This window comes from Macrobrachium nipponense, chromosome 11, assembly GCF_015104395.2.
Source record: "Macrobrachium nipponense isolate FS-2020 chromosome 11, ASM1510439v2, whole genome shotgun sequence".
NCBI classification, from domain to species: Eukaryota; Metazoa; Arthropoda; class Malacostraca; order Decapoda; family Palaemonidae; genus Macrobrachium; species Macrobrachium nipponense.
Genome location: NC_061087.1, coordinates 92,205,200 through 92,230,693, shown reverse-complemented (window position 1 = coordinate 92,230,693; position 25,494 = coordinate 92,205,200). Strand labels below are relative to the sequence as shown.

The following is a 25,494-nucleotide window of genomic DNA, read 5'->3' as shown; positions in this document are numbered from 1 at the left end:
CTTGCTGTGCAGAGAAAAAGAAAAGAGGTAAAAAGTTTGGTCTCTTGTTAAATATTCATCCTTCTCGACATTGTCTTCTTTTTGTAAAATTTCTCTGGAGGTTCTGACCGTTCTGTCCTACCTTTTTGTGTTTTCATACGTATTTGCATTGTCTCCCTTTTTATCCAGCGTATTGTTTTACTCTCTCCTAATATACCTACTGTTCTGCTTAGAAGCTGACATTTTCCTCGTCTATGAATTTAAGGTTTTCTAGTCTACTTCCTGTAAAATTTCTTATATGGATGTTCTTACAGTTTGTGGCATAGTTTGGAGCTCCACGAATTTGTCTACATTACACTATTTTCTATCATTTGAATGCTTTGGTTTCCATTCCAGCACGTAAATACTCTAAATATCTATGAGAATCACTAGATATTTTGGCTACATTGTAATATTTACCACATTAATTTTATGATTGCTTCTATTGAAAACAAAGTCCTATCTTGTTGCCTTTTGCTATTTTTGACAAGAATGTGTTCGAACCTCTTTTAGGGAATATTGCAGTTAATAAAAAGTCTCTGTATTGTTAATTTTTAGGTATCTAGTTAATTACGAAGTCATAAGTATAAAATATATTTCTAAGATCCATGTATACTTAAAATTTATCCTAAATTCGGAATATACTAGAAAATAATTGTCTTTAGAGAATACTCGGACACGTATGACGTAACCATATCGCCTGAATGTAAACAACCTCAACCGCGCTATAAAGTCGGTCTAGAATCGTGTCTAAGATTAGCATTTCGTGCTTCAAAGATTAATTGAGCAGGTTTGTATAATTATGAAAATACAAGTTACTTTCAAAAATTTTCATATTAACATTGCTCATAGATGCTGGTATGTGTATTAGGCTAAGAGCTAGTAGGTATATAGGTAGGTATTTTTGTATTTTTAAATACCTAGCTAGGCTACTAGTAGTACTACCTGGGGTACCTATACCTAATATACCTAAGAATACCCTAAAAGTCAACAATTACCTAGGTTGCTACTATGTAGACTCTACCTATCAAAAATTGTCAGCCATGCCCCAATACCTGTTGCGTTTGACACGAAATCAGTTGTTACTCAGTTAGGTACTAGCCAGAACTTACTCTAGCTACCTACTAGGTACTAGCTAGGTAATACATTTGCATGGGTCACGGGTCATACAGATGATAACCTTTAGCTACTACCTATAGGCTATAGCCTAGTACCTAGTAGCCAACAGTAGACTACCGTGGCGGGCAACTGACAGCAAAGTTGGATAGTGAACCACCTCTTACCTAATTAGACAGGAATAACGAGGCTTTGTTCCGACACGGCATACAAACCTTCGGTCCTTTTACAATAGGAAGGTACTAGCGGCAGCTGGATAGGTCGTAAGCTTTCGAACAAGGGGTTCGGTAGTTAACTGCTTGTCCGACAGGCGCGCGCGCGCGACTGGGAGGTAAACAAATCACTTTTGCTTTCGGCCTCACAGCGAGTGGACGTGTGTGTTCGACGCTCTCTGCCCGCTTCTCGTCGTTTGCTTTCTTGAGTATTTGGTTGTGTTGTGTATGAAAGAGTTCATTGTAAGTACAATCATTCTCTCTTTTCATATTAATTCAACTAAATTTGTTTATGATGGAATCTCCTCGCCTCGCTACCCCACGGAGACTATGCCCGGGTACCGAAGGGCGTAAATGCGGGAAGTTCCGCTCTTTCCCTCCCGGAGATAGACCCTCATATTTTGTGTGCTCGGGTTGGTCGGGGGCGTCGAATGCACCCGAGCCGAGCCTTGTGATGTTTGTAATGATTGGTCGGAGGCGCAGTGGACTTTGTATGAGGGCATGAAGAAGCGAGGCCTGCAAAGGAGTCGTCGGAAAGCTCTCCCGCGACTCCTTTGGTGACGGACACTTCGTCTTCTTTCCTGCCGCCCGCTCAACTTCCATGTCTCGCGCCTTCCCCCTTCGGGGGGGTGTCTAGGTTCCTTCTCTTCTCCTGACTTGTCGGGTGTGGAGGAGGGCGCTAGATACCCTGACGTCCAGTTGTACTCTGGGTCCTCTATCCGTTCGTCTTCGCGCGAGCGGGTATGAGGATCCCCCTAATCACCCGACTTTTGCCTCCTCAGGTGCGGTTGCCGCGAAGGATGACCTCGGACAGGTGTGGGCATCGTTGGGGTTGCAGGGCGTGCCGAGTGTCCAGGGGCTGCTCTACCATCTCGCTGGCGCCGTGGCGGTCACCCATGCAACGGTCACGACCACCACCACGACCCTTACAACACCCGGCTACGCTTCACCTCCTCACCTGGTGTACACCCAGCACGCGGTCTCTGTGACACCCACTACATCGGTGCAGGGGCCAGTCGCCGTAACTCGGGGGAGTGTGATGCCGCCACCTGGGTTTGCCGTGCTGCCGCGACCGGACTTCGTGTGCCCGAAGAGCTCGCCCCTGGACCTCCCACCGGTACCTAGGATGTCTGTGCCGCTGGTCCGCCCATCTGGACCGCCTACACAGTCTGCCGTACCTGCCGTGACCACTGCTGCTGTTCCTGTACCTGCTCCTGCTGTCTCGTCTGCCGTTCCTGTGATGCCTGCACCTGCTGATGTTGTTCCTGTTCCTGGCGCCGCTGCTCCCGATGCTGATCTTGTTCGGACAGGTGCGTCCCCGGGCCCTGTTGCTTCGGCAACAGCAGCCCCGGCTCCGTCCTGGATGACAGATCTGACGTCGGTCCTGAGAAGGTTGACGAAGAAGAAGAAGAAGAGGAGGAAGGTGTCGTCGTCGTCTTCATCGTCTTCTTCGTCGTCGTCGTCGTCTGCCGCCTCTTCCCCTTTTCTTCTTCTAAGGCTCCCCCGCCGAAGAAGAAGAAGGTCGCCTCCCCCCCCCCTAAGAAGTCTCCTTCGGGAACTTCTAAGGGCCCGTCTCGCTCTGGTGAGACGGGGGGTTCTTCCGCTGGTCACCCTGCTCCTTCGGGGGCAGGACCCGTCTCTTCTTCCGCAAGGAAGAAGACTACGGGGACCAGAGGAGTGCCGGCTGACACCGGCACTTCCTCACCTGCTGTCAGTGGTTCGGCCACAGCAGCAGGGTCCGTCTCGGCCGCTCGTTCGCGAGAGGTACCGAGTGTACGGGTCGCTACCAGCAACCGTGCAGCCAGGAACCAGACCTCTGAGTCCGCTCAGCGTCAGGTTCACGGCACGGAGCGGAAGACTGGTGACAGCCGCTCACGCGACTCTCACCAGACCAGCTCTCGCTCTCGCGGCGAGCAGCTGGCTACCCGGGCGGACGGGACGGTCCATGACCGGCCACGGGCTGAGGCTGGGAAGAGGTCCCCCCGTTCGCCGGCACCAGCCACGGCTGGTACCAGCGAACTGACGCACCGTGAGGATACGCACCATCGATCTCACCGTGACAGTGGAGCTCGCCGGTCGCCTGACCGTCACTCTCACAGAGAGCGATCGGGTACGGCGACCAGCACCAGCTCCTCTGACACACGAGACCGGGGCCGCTGTTCTCGGTCCAGCCGTTCTCCACAGCGAGACGGCTCGACTAGGTCTGCAGCTCGATCGCCACCGCGGGTTGGCGATCGCCTGCAGTCTTCCAAGCCCGCTGGTTCTGCCAGCGAGCGAGGAGGGAGCGTCAGGGTCTTCCTCTCCCATACCTTCAAACCTCCTTCGGGTTACACCGGGAGGGGCGAGGTATTGAGGAGTGATCGTGAGGGTGCGCCCGCCTCAGGATCCCACCACGTCGTCGTACGTACCAGGCTCGGTTCTCGGACCAGCCAGGTCGTACGCACAGGTGGTTGGAGGAGACCGAGAGGGGTCTGTCGCTGCTCCTCTCCTTGAGGGAGGAGGGTCTCGGGAGGTGCTCCTGTTTGAGGGACTGGACGGTCCGACTCCGCAGGACGCAGTCACTCCTGAGATCCAGAGGAACTTTGCCGAGGTTATTGCGCTGATTCGTCAGCACAACGACCTCGCGGAAGGATCGCCGCTCCCACCATCCGAGCCCACGTCCCGGCTCGAGTCGTTCTGGGGGCCCGAAGAGGGAACCCAGACCGACGGTGGGCTTTGCCGCGTTCTGAGCTTGCGGACTCAGTGCTGGACCAGGTTGAATCGCTTGTCTCCGGACAAGACGGTTCGCTCAAGTCTGGCAAGTCGAGCAAGCTGCTTCCACCTCCTCTGCTGCGACAGCACGGCGTTTTTACGTGCCATCTGAAGACCCAGATGCCGCCCAAACAAGGTGGAACCCACCCGGAGTTTAGCCAGGCTAACTCCGGGTGTGTCTCTGCAGCAGCTCCTGTCCGAGAACCTGTGGTTCTCGCAGCAAGAGGCACTCGGCCTGGAATATACCGCCATGGCAGCTTTCCAGGGCCGTCTCCTGGCTAGATCTGTGGTCATCACAGTAATCTAAGGTCGCAGCCAACTCCGGGGGAATTTCTCCCGAAGATGACTCGGCCTTTAGGAGACTTTGCCACCAGTCTGGGGGAAGAGCCATCTCCTTCCTTGCCCACCAGACGGTGAACCTGTGGGCCAACCTGGTTCTCCGACGAAGGGACGCTGTCCTTACTCGGGTTTCCAGGGCGGCTGGGCGTGAAGCGGCGTTGGGGACTTCGCAACGGACCTTTACGGAGTTCCACGTCTCTCTTCCCAGGAGAGATGGTGGACGCTGCGGTGGACAGACGGCGCACTGACGACAGTGACCGGCTGGTTCACCAGGCGGCGGTCTCGAAGGCTTCTGGGCAGCCTCGGACTGCGGCCAAGTCTAAGAGCTCGGCTAGCGCTTCCTCGGTGGCTAAGACGGTAGCTGCGTCGAAGCCCCGGGGAATGACTCTGTCTTCTTCGACTTCTGGCAAGGGGAGGCCGTAACCAGCCCTCCTCCCAGCCCTCCTCCTCCCGTGGAGGCTCTGGGAAGAAGTCGAAGAAAGGGGGGAAACGCTAGGGACGGCGTTCCCCCTCACCTGCTGCCGGAGTGGGGGGGCGGAAGTGGGGTGCCTGGCCAGCCATTGGGCAACTTGGCAGCGCTACGGCGCCGAGACCTGGATTGTAGATGTCCTTCGGGAGGGATATCTATTACCCTTCGAATCTCGGCCACCCCTCACCTCCAACCCGGTCCAACAGCAGTCGTACGTTCCAGGGTCATCGAAGGACGTAGCACTGAGACAGGAGATCAAGACCATGCTGAGCAAGAGAGCTGTAGAAATCGTCACGGATCAGTCACCGGGCTTTTACAGTCGACTCTTCCTGGTGGAAAAGTCTAACGGGAGGTCTGGCGCCCGGTGATAGATCTCTCTCCCCTGAACCGGTTTGTTGTCGAGACCCGGTTCACGATGGAGACGGCACGCTCAGTGCTCGACTCCATCAGGGAGAACGATTTCATGCTTTCAGTGGACTTGAAGGATGCGTATTTCCAAATACCCATTCATCAGTCCTCCAGAAAGTACCTCCGCTTCATCCTCGACGGGGGGGACGGTGTACCAGTTCAGGGCACTTTGCTTCGGTCTCTCAACCGCCCCACAGGTGTTCACGCGAGTGTTCACTCTGGTGTCTGCTTGCGGGCCCATTCGCACGGGATACGTCTGATGAGGTATCTCGACGATTGGTTAGTCCTGGCGAGCTCCCGCTCGCAGTTGCTACAGGACAGGGATCGACTGCTCGAGTTCTGTCGCGATCTGGGGATCGTTGTGAACTTCGAAAAGTCCGATCTCGAGCCCAAGCAGAGGATGAAGTACCTGGGTATGCTGATCGACACGGTAGCAGGGCGAGTCTTCCCCGCAGACTCGCGGATCAGCAGATTCAGGGAGGCAGCAACCAGTTCCTGTCTCGGCAGGAACAGGCGCAGCTCAGCGATGGCAAGTCGTGATCGGACACCTGTCGTCACTCGAGAAGTTAGTCCCTCACGGGCGTCTTCACCTGCGGTCTCTTCAGTGGAGACTAAAGGAGGGGTTTGGTCACAGGCGACGGATCCCCCAAGCTTTTCCAGTGTCACTGACACAGGAGGTGAGGCAGGACCTAGCCTGGTGGCTGGACGACAGGAACCTCTTAAGAGGAGTGCCCCTGCGCACTCCCCCCCCCGGACATGCAGCTGTTCTCAGACGCATCGACCGAGGGATGGGGCGCACACCTGGAGGAGTTGCTGACTTCAGGAGTGTGGGACGAGAACGACAAGCACCTTCACATCAATGTACTGGAACTCAAGGCAGCGTTCCTCGCTCTCCAAGAGTTCCAGGACCGCTTGATGGGACACTCAGTGGTGTTGATGTGCGACAACAAACAGGGGGGACTAGTGTCTCTCCCGTTGTACCAGTTGACTCGGCAGGTGCACGAGTGGGCCGAGGCACACTCAATAGAGCTGTCGGCACGCTACATTCCAGGGAAGAGGAATGTAGTAGCAGACACGCTCAGCCGTCGGGATCAGGTGATAGGGACCGAATGTCTCTTACACCAGGACGTGGCGGAAAGGCTCTTCGACCTGTGGGGGCGACCAGTCGTGGATCTGTTCGCCACCCGGCACAACAGGAAGCTCCAGGTGTTCTTCTCGGCCGTGCCGGACCCATGGGCAGCTGCAGAGACTCTTCTTCAACACCCGTGGGACAACCTCTTCGCCTATGCCTTTCCCCCGTTCAGCCTGATTCGCAAGGTGATCAGTCGAGCACTGGTCACCCCGAATCTCAGGATGATCCTGGTGGCTCCCAAATGCCACAGGCCATTTGGTATCCGGACCTGCTGGCTCTTCTCGCGAGGAGAACCGAGAGAGATTCCCCCTTGGCACAACCTTCTCGCCCAGCCACACGTCGAGCGGTACCACCGAGCAGTCCAGTCTCTACGTCTTCACGGCTGGCTGTTATCCACCATCTCTTGCGAACGAGAGGCTTTTCTCGTAGCGCAGCAACAGAGATGGCTGGAAACGTCCGTCAGTCCTCTGCAGCTGTGTACCAGGGGAAGTGGGCCGTCTTCTGTGGTTGGTGTCGTAGACGGGGTCTATCTCCTCTCAGAGCCACTCTTCAGCAGGTAGCGGATTTCCTCCTCGTTTTTCTTCGCCGAGAGAAGCTCCTCTCAGTCCCCACAGTCAAAGGATACAGAGCCGCCTTGGCGCTCGTCCTAAAACTGAGGGGATTGGACATCTCGAACTCGTTCGAGATCTCCTTGCTTATGAGGAGCTTCGAAAGGTCTTGCCCACCCAGGGAACTCAGGCCCCCCTGCGTGGGATGTGACTCTCGTCCTTAGGAGTCTGACCTCGAACGCCGTTCGAGCACTCCGAGAGTCGTCAGACAGGGATCTGACCCTCAAGACCCTCTTCTTGCTGGCCCTGGCATCGGCGAAGAGAGTAGGGGAACTTCATGGTCTTTCCTATGATGTACGACACTCCAGGGGATGGGGATCTGTGACGCTCGATTTCGTCCCGAACTTCGTTGCGAAGACTCAGAAACCGTCGATCCCTGACGACAGGTTCGAGTCATTCACGATTCCCTCCCTATTGGACTTCACCGATAATGATGCGGATGAGATGCTGCTTTGTCCTGTGAGGGCGCTACGGCGCTATCTGAAGAGAACTCGACACCTCAGGCTGAGTGTCGACGCCTCTTTCGGTTAGCACCGGGGTCACCAAAAAGAAAGAAGTATCCAAGAACACTCTTTCATTCTGGTCTGCGTGAGGTCATCAGGAGGGCGTATGAGGCTGATGGTAGTGACGACATCCGTACGTCCCGTCCGAGAGCTCACGAAGTAAGAAGTATTGGCCCCTCGTTGGCGTTTCGTAAGAACTTCTTCTCCGTGGCGCAGGTCCTGAAGGCAGGGGTCTGGTCTAACCAGACTACCTTTACGTCCTTCTACCTTCGGGATATTGCCCACAGGTCCTTGGATACCTTTTCCTTGGGACCCGTGGTGGCTGCTCAACAAGTTGTGTAGCTAACCCCAGACCCTCGCAGGCTGAACAGCATCGAGTCCTGGTGTGACTGTGTGGATGGATGTGTGAGTGATGAGTGACTGGCTCTCTCTTCCCATCTTTTCCTCTCCTCCTCTACCTGTGGGCAGAGGGCCACGGTCGTCACTACGCTGGATGAGGACGAGATGCGGTGAGCTATGACAGAGCCCCATCCTATCCCTTTCACTAGGGATAGGAGCAGAAGTATCCACCACTTCCTTCTACAAGGGGGGGAAGTGGATGCCTACAAGAGTCAAACCCATGACTTTATATTTGCTCCTGTACAGGAACAAGTTCTTACATTGCTGGTACGAAGAGATACGCATACCTCTCTCTTAGTACTCGGTCCAGAGGTCTGACCATTGATCCTGCGGTGCACACCCCGATCAATCGGACAGAGGCTTGGATCCCTCCCTCGCTCTTACGACCAGGGAGGCTTCCAAGGTTGGGCGAACACCAGTCTGTTCACAAAAGACTCAGATTCCTCCCACCAAGAAGTGAGTCTTCCTATTGTAAAAGGACCGAAGGTTTGTATGCCGTGTCGGAACAAATGACAATTTGTCTAAAATTGCATTTTTCCTAACTATACAAACCTGAGGTCCTTTTACACATAGCCCCACCTCATGCCACCCCTCACTCTGCAGTTTTTGCTTGGGCCAAAAGCAAAAGTGATTTGTTTACCTCCCAGTCGCGCGCGCGCGCCTGTCGGACAAGCAGTTAACTACCGAACCCCTTGTTCGAAAGCTTACGACCTATCCAGCTGCCGCTAGTACCTTCCTATTGTAAAAGGACCTCAGGTTTGTATAGTTAGGAAAAATGCAATTTTAGACAAATTGTCATTTTGGGAGTTGAAAAAGGAGACTGTTATACTTTTGTGGGGGAGTGTGGTAGGGGTTCCACGATAGAAGGGGAACCCCACAGCCCTGGTCAGGGCACAGACGGTAAGGTCTGGTTAGGTCAGGACGTGGCATTGTAGGAAAGGAAGCATTACCCACTAGGTTTGCCCCATTTTATGGTTGGATTTCTCACGCCTACCCTTGCCACCCTATTCTGTATCCATTCCCTAGCTACTTATTATAGGGTAAACAACCGACTGGACTGGCCAACCCACTGACTACCTCGTTTGTGGCCACCCTCTGAAAAAGTACTTTAACACGTCCTGACACCGGAGATGGTCATCAGTCATGAGTTGGTGGTGGTGAGAGGAACAGCTCGAGACCTCTACTCTCCTTTCGAAGTAAGTATTTTCTCCAAAGTTAGAAGTGAAGGCCATATTTTGTACATGCAACTTCCCCGGCAGATATATACTTAGCTTATGTCTCTGACGTCCCGACAGAATTCAAAACTCGCGGCACACGCTACAGGTAGGTCAGGTGATCACCCTCTCCCGCCGCTGGGTGGCGGGAATAGGAACCAATTCCCGTTTTCAGACCAGATTTTTTCTGTCGCCGGTGCTGACAACATCGTTGTTAGTTCCTCCTGCACGGAATTCTGCTTGCTTTGCTAAGGATTGTTTGGTGAAGTATTCTTTCTTTGGCTTTGGTGGATACGCTGATTTGGACCGTTATTTGGATTTGCTTAGGATTCTTCATTATGGCTGATGTTGTGCCTGAAACTCGTTTTAGGGTTTGTGTGAAAGAAGGATGTAAGGTGAGACTGCCGAAAGCGGCGGTGGACCCTCACACTATTTGTGTTAAATGTAGGGGGAATGAATGCTCAGTTAGTAACACATGTGACGAATGTTTGAGTTTGACTGAAGTTCAATGGAAGAGTTTGACTGCGTATGTAAATAAGTTGGAGAAAGATAGAATTAGGGGAAAGCTGCTAAAAGTTCAAGTAGGTCCTGCTCTTTGGATCAGGACAATCTTTCTATTTCTAATGTAATTTCTCCTTCTGCTAACGCAAGTTCAGCTCCTTCCCCCCGCAGCGAAATCGTAGATTCGTCTCGATCGGAGAAAGCTGCAATGGAAGCGTCGATCCGTAAATTGCAAAGGCAATTACGAGAAATGGAAGGTAAGAGTGAAGTGTGCAGTGAAGTGTACAGTGTCCCCAGTGTAGTGGAGGGGGCGTCTGACCGACTCCGCATTGCTCCTAGGCCTAGACCTCTTTCAGACTCCCATGACCAAGGGAGGAGGAATGTCGAAAGCCGCAAGGGGGATGTAGAGTATTCCCAACGGTCAGGCGTCCCTTCGGCAGGCCCACCCTGTAGGCTCGTCCCAGGCTGCCTTGGACAGCTATAGACAAAGCGTCCTTAGGAAGTGTTTGTCCGACTCGGATTCTACTTCTCCAAGACGCGGATGGAGCTCCGCGTCTAAGTCGCGCCCTCTGAAGAGAGCCTGGAAGGCGCCTGCAGGAGACGCATTAGACTCCAGTCCAGAGCCTTTTCCGGAGTATTCTCCCGCTCAGAAGAAGAGATCATGAAGTCTCCTGTTTCTTCTCAGGAAGGAATTCGTACTTCTACAAAGAAGTTCTTGGTAGGACTGCAGGAGCAGCTATCCTCGTTAGTAGGCTCGCTGTCTAAGGAGCCTTCTCGCAGGAAGGACGTCTCTCTTCCAGTAAAGAGCTCTCTTAAGAGACGGTCGTCAAGTCGGCGTTCGGACTCTGGTAGGCGCCTCTCTCCTGGAAGGCGCTACTCCCAACAAGGCCGTTACGATACGCCTCTCCCTTTCAGGAACGATCTACTACTCCGACCAGAAGAGCTTCTTCTAGTAGGATCCCACATTCGTCTAGACGCCCGAATAAGGGCGCAAGCCCCTCTCCTGACAAGGATAGTCGATCCTTTCTTAGGAGTAAAGAATGTTCTTCTCCTTATAGGCGTTGTCTGAGAGATACAAGCGCCTCCTTGCTATCTTAAGGAACAAGATAATCTCCGTTATTCACGGGGACGCAGAGAGAGAGAAGAAGAAGTCTTGCCCCCCAGACGTTCTCGGAGAGATTTTAGCGCCTCTCCTAGCAGGCGCCATCGTGATGTTAGAAGGTATTCTTCAAACAGGCGTTTTACTCCTTCCAGACGCCCAGAACGGGACGCTAGCGCCTCTCCTCGCAGATGCCAGGAGCCTGAAAAGAGCAGGATGGGTTTCTCTACGCTCTACTCCTGTTAGGCTTTCCTTAGGAGTTACGAGTTTGCCTTCTTACGAGAACATTCGGAAGGAAGTAAACCCCTCTCCTGGCAGGAGCCAGGATGAGAGCAGACGTTTTTCTACCCCAACCCCAAGCGTGTAGCGCCTGATAGACGCTACCGATGGAACGCTAGCGCCTCTCCTCACAGGCGCCAAGAGCCTGAAAAGAGCCTGTTACGGGATTCTCGCCCTACTCCTTATAGAGTTACCTGTAAAGATGTGAGCTCTTCCCCTCTCAAGCAGCAAGAACCTCCTGCCTCTACCAAACTTCCTTCAAAGGAAAAGAGCGCTTCTCCTTCTAGGACTCCTTCTCCGAAGAGGCATTCTTCTCCTAATGCTACCTTTGAAGAGGTATCTGAGGAGGAACTTCCTGTAGATGCGGTCGTCTCCGATTACAAGAGACTGGCAGCCCTGCTTCTTCAAGAGTTCGGTGACTCTCTTCGTCCTGCAGATCCTCCTTTGCCGGGATCACTGCTTTCAAGCACTAAGCTTTCCAAGTCCTCTTCGTTCGTGAAAATGAATCCGACCCTTTCGATGAAGAAAGCCATCAAGAGCTTGGAGAACTGGCTCCTCTCTAAAAAAGAAGCGGGCGCAAGACGGTTTTTTTCCTGCCCTCCTTCGAAGTTGGCAGGTAAGCCAGGTGTCTGGTATGACACGAAAGAGCCAATGGGATTGGGCCTCCCTTCTTCAGCTGATGCTGATTTTTCAGCGTTAGTGGATGCGTCTAGAAGACGCGCTCTTCATTCGGCAAAGGCCTCATGGGGAATGTGCGAAATGGACCATTTACTTAAGGGTCTATTTCGCACACTTGAGGTCTTTAATTTTATGGATTGGGCCTTGGGAGCTCTTGCTAAGAGAGCACAGGATCCAGACTTTGTTTCGATGGAAGTTTTAACAAGTGTACTTTCTTGCCTGGATAAGGCCTTGATGGATGGATCTACGGAGGTGGCTTCTCTCTTTGGATCGGCAGTCCTTAAAAAGAGATCTGTCTTCAGTTCTTTTTTGACGAAATCGGTGTCTCCTCTACAGAGATCCTCTCTGCTTTATTCGCCCCTGTCTAGTCACCTGTTTCCAACAAGAGACAGTGAGAGATATATCTAAGTCGTTATCCGGAAAGGCTACTCAGGAATCTGCTTGCGCAGTCGGCGAAAAGACTAAAACCAGCAGTACCTTTGGCTTAAAAGAGAGAGCCTGCTTTTCAGCAACCCTTTCGAGGGAGAACGACGGCTAGACCCTCTCTTAGGAGTAGGAGACCGGTTAAGAGAGGAAGATCAGCACGTAAGCCTTCCCTAAACCACAATGAAAAAGTAGTCCTCCAGACTACAGTAGGAGCCAGACTGCTGAAGTTTGCGAAAGTCTGGGCTCAGAGAGGGGCGGACAACTGGTCCCTCTCTATCCTCGAGAGAGGATACCTTATCCCCTTCAGGGAGAAGCCTCCCTTAACAACAACTCCAAGGGAGTTAACAGCAAGATACCGAGATTCTTTAAAGAACCAGGCCCTGCTTCAACTAGTAGAAGAAATGATGGACAAAGAGGCGATAGAAAGGGTGCAAGACCTTCAATCTCCAGGGTTCTACAACCGTCTTTTTCTTGTACCAAAAGCATCAGGACAGTGGAGACCAGTCCTGGACGTAAGTGCCTGAATTGCTTCGTTGTAAAAACGAAGTTCACGATGGAGACGACTTCCTCCGTTCTTGCAGCGCTTCGTCCAGGGGATTGGATGGTGTCCCTGGACCTTCAGGATGCCTATTTTCATGTACCTATCCATCCCTCGTCCAGGAGGTACCTAAGATTCATGGTACAGGGCAAAGTTTTTCAATTTCGAGCCCTATGCTTCGGTCTTGCCACGGCCCCTCAGGTGTTCACGGGTCTTATGAGGAATGTCGCTCATTGGCTTCATATCGAAGGAGTAAGAATCTCGTTGTATCTCGACAATTGGCTGATCAGGGCCCAATTAAAAGATCGTTGTCTGGAGGACTTGAAATTAACACTGGATCTAGTTCAGTCCTTGGGACTGTTACTAAACCTCGGGAAGTCCCAGATGAATCCCCAGCAAAGCATTTTGTCTATCGGGGATTCTGATGGATTCTCGGGGTTTTCGTGTGTATCCATCAAAGGAACGACAGGAGAGATGTTTACAGAAAGTGACGACCTTCCTAGAGAAAGAACAATGTTCCGCGAGGGAATGGATGAGTCTTCTGGGGACCCTTTCCTCGTTGGAACAGTTCGTTTCTCTAGGGAGGCTACACTTAAGACCCCTACAATTCTTCCTCAGAGAGAAATGGGATCAGAAGCACCAAGAGCTTTCGGACTCCTTTCAGCTCTCGAAGAGCATTAAAAAGGACCTCAGTTGGTGGTTAGAGCCAAACAGATTGAATCAAGGGCTCTCCCTTCAGTTGTCGAGCCCTCGCCTAGTGTTATTCACAGACGCCTCGGAAAAAGGATGGGGAGCGACTCTAGGCTCGAGAGAAGTGTCAGGCACCTGGAATGGGGAACAGGTGTCCTGGCATATCAACAAGAAGGAACTGGCAGCAGTCCATCTAGCTCTCGTTCACTTCGAACCTCAAGTATTGGGTTCCGTGTTGCAAGTGAATTCGGACAGCACGACAGCTCTAGCCTATATAAGGAAACAGGGAGGGACTCGCTCCTTCTCCCTGTTCAAGAAAGCAAAGGAGCTTCTTCTTTGGACCGAGGAACGGCGAATAACTCTTCTAACCAGGTTCATCCAGGGGGAGAAGAACGTGAGAGCAGATCTTCTGAGCAGAAGAGATCAGGTCCTTTCCGCGGAATGGACTCTGCATTCAGAAGTGTGCGACGAGATTTGGGACCTCTGGGGGGGAGACCCAATATCAACCTGTTCGCAACGAATTGGAATGGGAGGTTGGAGAACTACTGCTCTCCGATTTCAGATCCAAAGGCAGTTGCAGTGGACGGTCTCCTTCTGGATTGGAAGGGGATCGACGGGTACGCTTTTCCTCCTTTCAAGATAATAGGAGAGGTGGTAAGGAAGTTCGTTTCGACGGAGAGAACCAAACTGACCCTCATCGCCCCATTCTGGCCAGCCCAAGAATGGTACACAGAGGTACTGGAATGGATGATAGATTTCCCGAGGGCCCTTCCACTGCGGAAGGATCTTCTCAGACAGCCCCACTTCGACAGATACCACAAAAACCTCCCCGCTCTCAGTCTGACTGCCTTCAGACTGTCGAAGGACTCGTCAGAGCGAGGGGGTTTTCACGCAAGGCTGCAAAGGCAATTGCTAGAGCCAGAAGACCTTCAACTCTTCGCGTGTACCAGTCGAAGTGGGAGGTGTTCCGAAGATGGGCCAAGTCCCAGAAAGTATCCTCTTCCAGTACCTCTGTAAATGAAATAGCGGATTTTCTCCTTTATTTGAGGGAGAAATGCAATCTGGCCGTTACCACAATAAGGGGATATAAAAGCATGCTCTCATCTGTTTTTAGACATAGAGGCCTTAATATCTCGGAAGACAAGGATCTGCATGACTTGTTAAGGTCCTTTGAAACCTCGAAGGCCAAGACTATAAGACCACCTAGTTGGAACCTGGATGTGGTCCTTAGATATTTAATGTCCGAGAAATTCGAACCTCCTCAAAATTCCTCATTCAGAGACTTGACTAGAAAGTCTCTCTTTCTCTTTGCACTAGCCTCTGCTAAGAGAGTTAGTGAACTTCAGGCTTTAGAAGGAACTGTGGGCTTTAAGGAAGATTCTGCAGTATGCTCCTTTAATCCCCTGTTTTTAGCAAAGAACGAAAATCCTTCTAAACCATGGCCAAGGACTTTTGAGATTAAGGGACTGTCCTCTTTGGTAGGGAGAGACTTAGAGAGGACATTGTGCCCAGTCAGGATCCTCAAGTTCTACTAGAGAGGAAGAAGCTACTTGGTGGAAATGTAGATAGCCTTTGGTGTTCCGTAAGAAATCCTAAGAGGATGATTTCTAAGAATGCTCAAGCGTATTTTATTAAAGACGTTATCAAAGAAGCGCATGCTTCCTGTGAAGAGGAAACATTTAAGGCTTCTAAGAGTCAAAGCACATGAGGTCAGAGCTGTAGCTACCTCTTTAGCGTATCATAGGAATATGTCGATACAGACTCTTGTCGAATCCACCTATTGGAGGTGCAATTCGGTGTTTGCATCAAATTACTTAAGAGACGTGCGAGTCACTTATGACAAGTGCTTCTCTCTCGGACCGTTCGTGTCTGCGGATTCGTTGCTGGGGCAAGGAGCTGAACCTAATCCTTGATAGTTAGTTAAGTTTGTATTTTAAACGTTTTTTGGTGTTGTGTTTTTATGGTCGATTGGAAGGAGTCTTGGGAATGCTCCTTTCAAATCGTAGTGTTAACAAATGTAGTGTGGTCAGGTGGTCGGGATTGGTTTTTCGTGCTCCTTGTTAGTGATTTGGACCTAGGCTCTGTCATGTAAGAGGGTTAGTCCCCGTTGATACGACAAAGGTGAAGGCTCTACCATGTAAGTGGGCTAGCCCCCATTGGTATGATCCAAGACAAGGCTCTGTCAAGTAAGCGGGCTCGCCCCCATTATTGACAACTATCCCAGAAGAGCTATCAGTGTCAGGTCTCATCCCCACTGAAACTCTTCAGGCAAGCAGACTCATAGACAGTAATCATGAAGTCTTCTGCCCAATAAGGTAGGAACCAAGGTTTTAATAGTTTATATTTATGACCTACAAACAGATGTTGTTTCCCTGTTTTTTATTGTTATTTATATTGAGTAACTATCTCTTACCCGCCACCAAGGGTGTCAATCAGCTAAGTATATATCTGCCGGGGAAGTTGCATGTACAAAAATGATATTGTTAGTATACAATAAAGTTTTGTACATACTTACCCGGCAGATATACGATGAATGGCCCACCCATCCTCCCCTCAGGAGTAGGCGTAAGAGAAAATCTGGTCTGAAAACGGGAATTGGTTCCTATTCCCGCCACCCAGCGGCGGGAGAGGGTGATCACCTGACCTACCTGTAGCGTGTGCCGCGAGTTTTGAATTCTGTCGGGACGTCAGAGACATAAGCTAAGTATATATCTGCCGGGTAAGTATGTACAAAACTTTATTGTACACTAACAATATCATTTTTAAGATTAAACAGAGGGTAATGAAAAGTGTGACCAAACGCAGTGCACACTACCCCTATGACGCTCTCAAAATTTTTACTTAACACTAAAAATGTTTAGAAGATTGGCGCCATCTCAATGTTTGCGGAGTCGCTTGTGTCAACAAACTTCCCATTTCCTGTGCTAAATCCGCATACCACTTGTACCCATAGACGCTGGGGCACTTCCATCACAACAATCGTAAGCACTGACTTCCAACCACTACTTAGGTATCCAAGCGAACTACGATTTTTAGTTGAAAAAGAAGAAGAAGAAGAAGTGTGCACTAGATAATTATGTAAATAAATAGTTAAACGGCAGTATAAGGTCATAAATTGCATAAATATTTTTACATATTCATGATTATTAATTTGAAAATATCGTTGTTGAAAAAGTAACTAGATTCCTGACTCAAATATCAACAGTTCTTCTTGTGAACAATACCTCTGGCGTTCTTCGCGCTCTTATATTGTTTATCAGTATTACCAGTTGGTATGTGTTTACCCTCCAAACTGGCTATAAGACTTACACAAAACCAGGGAAATAAGTGAAATTAGTGTACTTATTTGTAGTATATAAGCATATTACAGCAATTTTATCATTACTGCATTACTGTGACAACTAGAATTCATTGAAACAGTTTGTAAATGCATCAGCGTATGTGTGAAGCTCCACTAGATTGTCAACGATGAGTCATTTTGCCGTCGCGTCGTCTGCTCGTAAGTACTTCAGAAATATCTGTAATTTTTCAGGGTTAATTTGCTTGCAAAAAAGGAATAATAGACATGAATTAAATAAACATTTTGAAGTAACAAAGTAAAGTTAAACTAAATAATGAGTAAAGTAAACAATTAAGGGAAACTAAATAATGAGTAAAGTAAACAATTAAGGGAATAAAGCTTTGTACCTCATAAACCGTGTACTCATGTGCTGCCTGTAACTGTGTTGTGGAGTGAGCGCTTAGGAACCAGGAATGCAGCGTGGTTCAAGTGCAATTAGGAGTGAATTAAGACCAAAATGTGTATAATTACAATCAAATAAGCACTGTGGATTTTCAGTTATGATGGCAGTGAGGATAAAACCACTGATTACAAGGTAAAAATGAATTTCAGTTCAAACCATGAACCCGGGAATAAAAAGTTTCATATTTTCACTAATATAGGCAACAAAATGTTTTATTGTGCTGATTACAGCTGCAGTCTTGATTAAGATCAATAAACATTACATATATACGCTAACATTGTTCAAATGAGTGCTGGGAAGGCTGGGAAAGATTTTGGATTGTCTATGGTTACAAACAGCAAGTCACACGGCTGCTGCCATATTGGATTTCTAAACTGCCTTGAAAACATATTTTACGAAGAGCTCACATGCTTATTTTAGTTCACATGGGGCTTTCATATATCACATTATGTTGACAAAACTTCAATCTTTTGAATGGTATGCTTAAAGTTGTAATTGTACTATTCTTGTTTCACCAATTAAATATCGAGTGAATAAGGCCGAGCCATGCGATGATGATGGATCGACTGCGGTTGTTTACCCTACAACATAGGTTTTTGACATTTTTACTACCTGAGGTAGTTGGTGTGAACAGGTAGCAGAACTAGCCTATAGGTAATTAGGTAATAGCAACTACAGACAACTACCAACAGCTGCGAGACATTAGCTTACCAATCAATATGGTATAAAATCTTGCATAGTAGGCTAAGACTGAAAACCAAGCAAATAGAAAATGCTGAGCTACCTATGTATGAAATAGCCTTTTGAAGTTTGCTGACAACTATAGGAGGCATGGTTACTGGAAAAACGTGGAAAGTTTGCCTATCTTCTGGATTACTATGACATGGTCAGAACAGGTGAACCACGGACTTTAATGAATTACGGTATAGGGTTCATGTAATGTTATTAACTGCCCCATTCAGCCTGAAACCCAGGGAAAAGAAGCTTACAACAAAAGTAGAGGCAACAGCAAAAAGTCCAGATTAACTTTATTTTCAGTTTTTTATAATATTTTCTGTTTACCAGGATTGAGTGATTTACAACTGATTTCATTCAGTTAATCTATATATTGCTTAGGTTAATATTGCCACATGGTAATATTTTTTGGTGATTTTATAACTGAGAATAGCCTTTTGGTTGTGTTACTTTGGTCATTGTTATATAAAGTACATTGTATTCTCTTGAGGAATTCGTGAATTGTCTTTCCACAAAATTTTGTAGGGTTCCTGGATAGAGGAAGTCATCATACACTATAGATGTAATGCTGTAACTCATGTTGGATTCTATTTGTTCTGTTCATGTTGTATGCTGTACACTATTTTATCATGTGTACCCCAGAGATATTGTTCAAAGACAAGGGGCTTAGTTAGAACCATTAGTCATTGCACATGGTCTGTAATCAACAAGGTGTATATATGTACTATGTATATATGAAGAGTTAGAACCATTGGTCATTGCACATGGTCTGTAATCAACAAGGAGTATATACTATGTATATATGAAGAAGCTCAAATATCATATTTTTCACACTATGTGGTAAACCATAAAGTGTTCATGTCCATTTGCTATAGAATCCTTGATAAATAAATAAAAAAAATTGCTTCCAAGAAACAATTTAAAAGTAAAACCTATAGCACTGGTAACTAATCAGAAAAAATATGCATATTTTTAGATAAAGTATAAATTATAGTTTATAATTACTTTACCTGCTGCTCACACCTTGAGTCATATGATCTTACCTCTCATTTTACCTGGTATGGATTAATTGACAATCCCAAGTAATTTTGTTTTATGTTTGAAGTAGTTTAAGCATGCCTTCCATGGTTTTGGTTATATTATCTTGATATATGTTTGGGACAGTTTTTCATATTTTTGCATCCATTTCAGTATGAATCTTGTATATTCCAAGGAAGAAATTTTCCTGTCAGGAAGGAAAGAGAATTTTTTTCTTGAATGTCTCTATTTTTTCAGGATTTGTTGATGGGTTGCTAATAAGAGGTTAGTAAGATGACTGCAGTTCCTTGTTTTGAAAGTTTATTTTCAAACTTAATCAAGAACCTAAAAGAAAATGATCAAGTTATTGAAGTCAGTAGTCATTTTGGTCCTAATCATAGCTTAGAGAGCATGTTCAGTTATCTTTGGAATTTGGATGAAGCTCGGTCATGCTTACTGCCAACCATCATTGTTCAGAAAAAATCTGAAGAAGATGCAGAACGGCTGCGTAATGAAGGCAACAAATGTTACCAGAAGAAGATACTAGATAAAGCACTGAAGCTATATAACTTAAGTATCATGTCAGCACCTCATCCAGGCCTTTCTGTTTGCAAGCCATGTGGAGCTACCAAAGATTATAATTCCCACGAAGGTCAAGAGAATCATAATGAAGAGCAAGAGTATAGATCATTAGCACTTGGATATGCAAATAGGTCTGCTGTTTTCTTTGAGTTAGGACAATATGATAAATGTATTGCTGACATTGATTTAGCATTCTTACATGGCTATCCAAAGTTGTTGCATTGCAAACTTGCTGAAAGAAAGTCAAAATGCTTGATTTCTCTTGGCAAAAGTGAAAATGCTAAACAAGTACTCCTTGATGCACTCAAGGAATTAGATGACATGAAACTAGATGAATCAAAGAGCAAGACTTCACGTAATGCATTACATAATTTGCTTGAAGCATGCCAGGAAAATGGAGAACTAAATGGCTTTCCAGTGAAAGACTGTAACAAATTGGCTTCATGGCTGAGAGAAGCTACAAAAGAAGAACTGTTATTTGCTTATCAAATACCTGAGGTTCCTTCACTCTCACAGAGTAATCCAGCAATTCCATGTCTCAGTGATGCTGTCAAGCTTGATTTTTCACCTTCACAAGGGCGATACCTTATAGCTGAAAGAGATATAGATCCAGGTATGACTACTTAAGTACTTTTTGATTCAGTCCCAGTTCTAAGAGTGATATTTGTGATCTACACTAACCTTCCTTTGAATTTTTACCTTCTTGGTAAAGCTTTATTTTTGTACAAGTATAAATTTAATTTAGTACTTGTATCAACCTCAGACCACTGGTTGAATTATGCTGCTTTGGATAGAATTATCAGGTTACTTGTCTAACCTGTTGGTATTAGTATGTAGTTGTAACCTTGTAGTCACTTCCAGCTAAATAAACTGCCTTTGGACTGATAGGATCACTGCAATAACCTCACCTTATGTTTTGCATATGATTAGTGTTTGAAGAGAAATTAACATTACCGAGTTTGTAATATAATAAACAATCTGAGAGCTATACCATTATTTCAGTATTTCTTACCTGAGGGTAAGAAATACTGAAATACTAGGGGTTTTAATCCTCCTAGTCTTCTTCACGTTTCAGTTTATTAACCATATCTTTTCTTGGTATGTCCTTATGTTTTAACCTCTTGCTACTGCATGACTGAACAGTGGTACTTTTTTGTATATTTTAAAACAGAGGAAGTTTTCTTTAGCTAATAAAATAAAAGTTTACTCTTATCTTTTTTAAATGGGTATTGAAAAATCTCTTTCAAAGAAAGCAGTTATTGAGTGAAGGAAAAAATGTCATATTTGTTTTACGTGACTTTTTCATGTTGTCTTAAGAAACTACTGTATCTTGTTTGCTTTTATTCGGTAAAGGGGTAGAATAGTCCAGTTTTTTTTATAGGTAACCTTTTTGTAATTCCTAGGAAATGATCACATAATAGATGTGGCAGGAAAACAAGAAAATTATATATAGACTATATTAGGTGTATTTTTTGAAAGAAGTGAATGTTTACCACCAGTATTCTTCCTCAAGGCTAGAACTACTTTGTATTGTTGTTGATGAACATGAATTATTCAGTGTTATCAGTTAGTTTTTGCTTTGTGCCTGACATAAATAGTCCTATGGTAAACTTTATTTCTGTTCAGTTGATTAATTACAGACTACAGAAAACACAAATTGTTCCGACACGGCATACAAACCTTCGGTCCTTTTACAATAGGAAGGTACTAGCGGCAGCTGGATAGGTCGTAAGCTTTCGAACAAGGGGTTCGGTAGTTAACTGCTTGTCCGACAGGCGCGCGCGCGCGACTGGGAGGTAAACAAACCACTTTTGCTTTCGGCCTCACAGCGAGTGGACGTGTGTGTTCGACGCTCTCTGCCCGCTTCTCGTCGTTTGCTTTCATGAGTATTTGGTTGTGTTTGTGTGTGAATCATATTGTAAGTACAATCATTTCCTCTCTGTTTTCATCATTTGTGAATTGATCAATCATGGAATCTCCACGCCTCGCTACCCCCCAGAGATTATGCCCGGGTACCGAAGGGCGTAAATGCGGAAAGTTCCGCTCGTTCCCGGAAATTGATCCACATATTTTGTGCGCTCGGTGTCGGGGGCGCGAATGCACCCGAGCCGAGCCCTGTGAAGTATGTTGTAATTGGTCGGAGGCGCAGTGGGGCTTGTACGAAGGCAGGAAGAAGCGAAGGCCTGCAAAGGAGTCGTCGGAAAGCTCTCCCGCGACTCCTTTGGTTACGGACACTTCGTCTTCTTTCCTGCCGCCCGCTCAGCTCCCATGTTTGGCGCCTTCCCCTTCGGGGGGGGTTTCTAGGTCCTTCTCCTCACCCGACCTGTCGAGTGTGGAGGAGGGCGCTAGATACCCCGATGTCGAGTTGTACTCTGGGTCCTCTATCCGTTCGTCTTCGCGCGAGCGGGTAGAGGATCCTGCTAATCACCCGACCTTTGCTTCCTCAGGTGCGGTTGCCGCGAAGGACGACCTCGGACAGGTGTGGGCATCGTTGGGTCTGCAGGGCGTGCCGAGTGTCCAGGGGCTGCTCTACCATCTCGCTGGCTCTGTGGCGGTCACGCATGCTACGGTAACGACCACCACCACGACCCTTTCAACGCCTGGCTATGCTTCACCTCCTCACCTGGTGTACACCCCGCACGCGGTCTCTGTCACACCAACTACATCGGTGCAGGGGCCAGTCGCCGTACCACGGGGGAGTGTGATGCCGCCGCCTGGGTTTGCCGTGCTGCCGCGACCGGACTTCGTGTGCCCGAAGAGCTCGCCCCTGGACCTCCCACCAGTACCTAGGATGTCTGTGCCGCTGGTCCGTCCACCTGGGCCGCCTGTACAGCCTGCCGTACCTGCCGTACCTGCCCAGCCGCTGTTCACGGACGTGACGTTGCCGACCACTGCTGCCGTTCCTGTACCTGCTCCTGCCGTCTCCACTGCTGTCCCTGTGATGCCTGCACCTGCTGACGTTGTTCCTGTTCCTGGCGCCGCTGCTCCCGATGCCGATCTGTTCGGACAGGTGCGTCCGGGCCCTGTTGCTTCGGCAACAGCAGCCCCGGCTCCGCCCTGGATGACAGATCTGACATCGGTCCTGAGGAGGTTGACGAAGAAGAAGAAGAAGAGGAGGAAGTGTCGTCGTCGTCTTCATCGTCTTCTTCGTCCCGTCGTCGTCGTCTGCCGCCTTTCCCCTTCTTCTTCTAAGGCTCCCCCGCCTAAGAAGAAGAAGGTCGCCATACCCCCCCCCTAAGAAGTCCCCTTCGGGAGCTTCTAAGGGCCCGTCTCGCTCCGCTGAGACGGGGGGTTCTTCCGCTGGTCACCCTGCTCCTTCGGGGGCAGGACCCGTCTCTTCTTCCGCAAGGAAGAAGACTACGGGGACCAGAGGAGTGCCAGGCTAACACCGGCACTTCCTCACCTGCTGTTAGTGGTTCGACCACGGCAGCAGGGTCCGTCTCGGCCTCTCGTTCGCGAGACGGTACCGAGTGTACGGTCGCCTACCAGCGACCGTGCAGCTAGGAACCAGACCTCTGAGCCAGCTCAGCGTCAGGTTCACGGCACGGAGCGGAAGACTGGTGACAGCCGCTCACGCGACTCTCACCAGACCAGCTCTCGCTCTCGCAGCTGCGGCGAGCAGCTGGCTACCCGGGCGGACGTGACGGTCCACGACCGGCCACGGGCTGAGGCTGGGAAGAGGTCCCCCCGTTCGCCGGCACCAGCCACGGCTGGTACCAGCGACGTGACGCGCCGTGAGGATACGCACCGGTCTCACCGTGACAGTGGAGCTCGCCGGTCGCCTGACCGTCACTCTCACAGAGAGCGATCGGGTACGGCGACCAGCACCAGCTCCTCTGACACACGAGACCGGGCCGCTGTTCTCGGTCCAGCCGTTCTCCACAGCGAGACGGCTCGACTAGGCCTGCAGCTCGATCGCCACCGCGGGTTGACGATCGCCTGCCAGTACTTCCAAGCCTCAACTGGTTCTGCCAGCGAGCGAGAGGGAGCGTCAGGTCTGCCTCTCCCATTACCTTCAACCTCCTCGGTTACACCGGGAGGGGCGAGGTATTGAGGAGTGATCGTGAGGGGTGCGCCCCTCAGGATCCCACCACGTCGTCCTACGTACCAGGCACGGTTCTCGGACCGTCCAGGTCGTATGCACAAGTGGCTGGAGGAGACCGAGAGGGGTCTGTCGCTGTTCCTCCCCTCGAGGGAGGAGGGTCTCGGGAGATGCTCCTGTTTGAGGGACTGGATGGTCCGATCCCGCAGGACGCAGTCACTCCTGAGATCCAGAGGAACTTTGCCGAGGTTATTGCGCTGATTCGTCAGCACAACGACCTCGCGGAAGGATCGCCGCTCCCACCATCCGAGCCCACGTCCCGGCTCGAGTCGTTCTGGGGCCCGAAGAGGGAACCCAGACCGACGGTGGGTTTGCCGCGTTCCAGCTTGCCGACTCAGTGCTGGACCAGGTAGAATCTCTTGTCTCCGGGCAAGACGGTTCTCTCAAGTCTGGCAGGTCGAGCAAGCTGCTTCCACCGCCTCTGCTGCGACAGCGGCGTTTTTACGTGCCATCTGAGGACCCGATGCCGCCCAAACAGGTGAACCCGGAGTTAGCCAGGCTGACTCCAGGTGTGTCTCTGCAGCAGCTCCTGTCCGAGAACCTATGGTTCTCGCAGCAAGAGGCACTCGGCCTGGAATCTACTGCCATGGCAGCTTTCCAGGCGTCTCCTGGTTAGATCTGTGGTCCCTCACAGTATCTAAGGTCGCAGCCAACTCCGGGGGAATTTCTCCCGAAGATGACTCGGCCTTTAGGAGACTTTGCCAGTCTGGGGGAAGAGCCATCTCCTTCCTTGCCCACCAGACGGTGAACCTGTGGGCCAACCTGGTTCTCCGACGTAGGGACGCTGTCCTTACTCGGGTTTCCAGGGCGGCTGGGCGTGAAGCGGCATTGGGACTACGCAACGGACCTTTACGGAGTTCCACGTCTCTCTTCCCAGGAGAGATGGTGGACGCTGCGGTGGACAGACGGCGCACTGACGACAGTGACCGTTCTGGTTCACCAGGCAGTCTCGAAGGCTTCTGGGCAGCCTCGGACTGCGGCCAAGTCAAAGAGCTCGGCTAGCGCTTCCCTCGGTGGCTAAGACGGTAGCTGCGTCGAAGCCCCGGGGAAAGAGCTCTGTCTTCTTCGACTTCTACAAAGGGGAGCCGTAACCAGCCCTCCTCCCAGCCCTCCTCCTCCCGGGGAGGCTCTGGGAAGAAGTCGAAGAAAGGGGGGAAACGCTAGGGACGGCGTTCCCCCTCACCTGCTGCCGGAAGTGGGGGGGTGCCTGGCCAGCCATTGGGCAACTTGGCGGCGCTACGCGCCGAGACCTGGATTGTAGATGTCCTTCGGGAGGGATATCTATTACCTTCGAATCTCGGCCACCCCTCACCTCCAACCCGGTCCAACAGCAGTCGTACGTTCCAGGGTCATCGAAGGACGTAGCATTGAGACAGGAGATCAAGACCATGCTGAGCAAGAGAGCTGTAGAAATCGTCACGGATCAGTCACCGGGCTTTTACAGTCGACTCTTCCTGGTGAAAAGTCTACGGAGGCTGGCGCCCGGTGATAGATCTCTCTCCTCTGAACCGGTTTGTTCGCCAGACCCGGTTCACGATGGAGACGGCACGTTCCGTGCTCGACTCCATCAGGGAGAACGATTTCATGCTTTCAGTGGACTTGAAGGATGCGTATTTCCAAATACTCATTCATCAGTCCTCCAGAAAGTACCTCCGCTTCATCCTCGACGGGACGGTGTACCAGTTCAGGGCACTTTGCTTCGGTCTCTCAACCGCCCCACAGGTGTTCACGCGAGTGTTCACTCTGGTGTCTGCTTGGGCCCATTCGCACGGGATACGTCTGATGAGGTATCTCAACGATTGGTTAGTCCTAGCGAGCTCCCGCTCGCAGTTGCTACAGGACAGGGATCGACTGCTCGAGTTCTGTCGCGATCTGGGGATCGTTGTGAACTTCGAAAAGTCCGATCTCGAGCCCAAGCAGAGATGAAGTACCTGG

General features: G+C 49.7%; 1 protein-coding gene across 1 annotated transcript in view; it reads left to right on the top strand.

Annotated features, from left to right (window-relative positions):
* The first annotated feature begins 671 nt into the window (after positions 1-671).
* The window catches only part of LOC135207273 (SET and MYND domain-containing protein 4-like), a 79,628-nt gene continuing 54,805 nt past the window's right edge, over positions 672-25,494 (top strand). The window contains exons 1-2 of the mRNA XM_064238936.1: positions 672-808; positions 19,134-20,070. Coding sequence (XP_064095006.1) covers positions 19,170-20,070 — 901 coding nt within the window. The 5' untranslated portion in view covers positions 672-808; positions 19,134-19,169. The remainder of the gene's footprint in view (positions 809-19,133; positions 20,071-25,494) is intronic.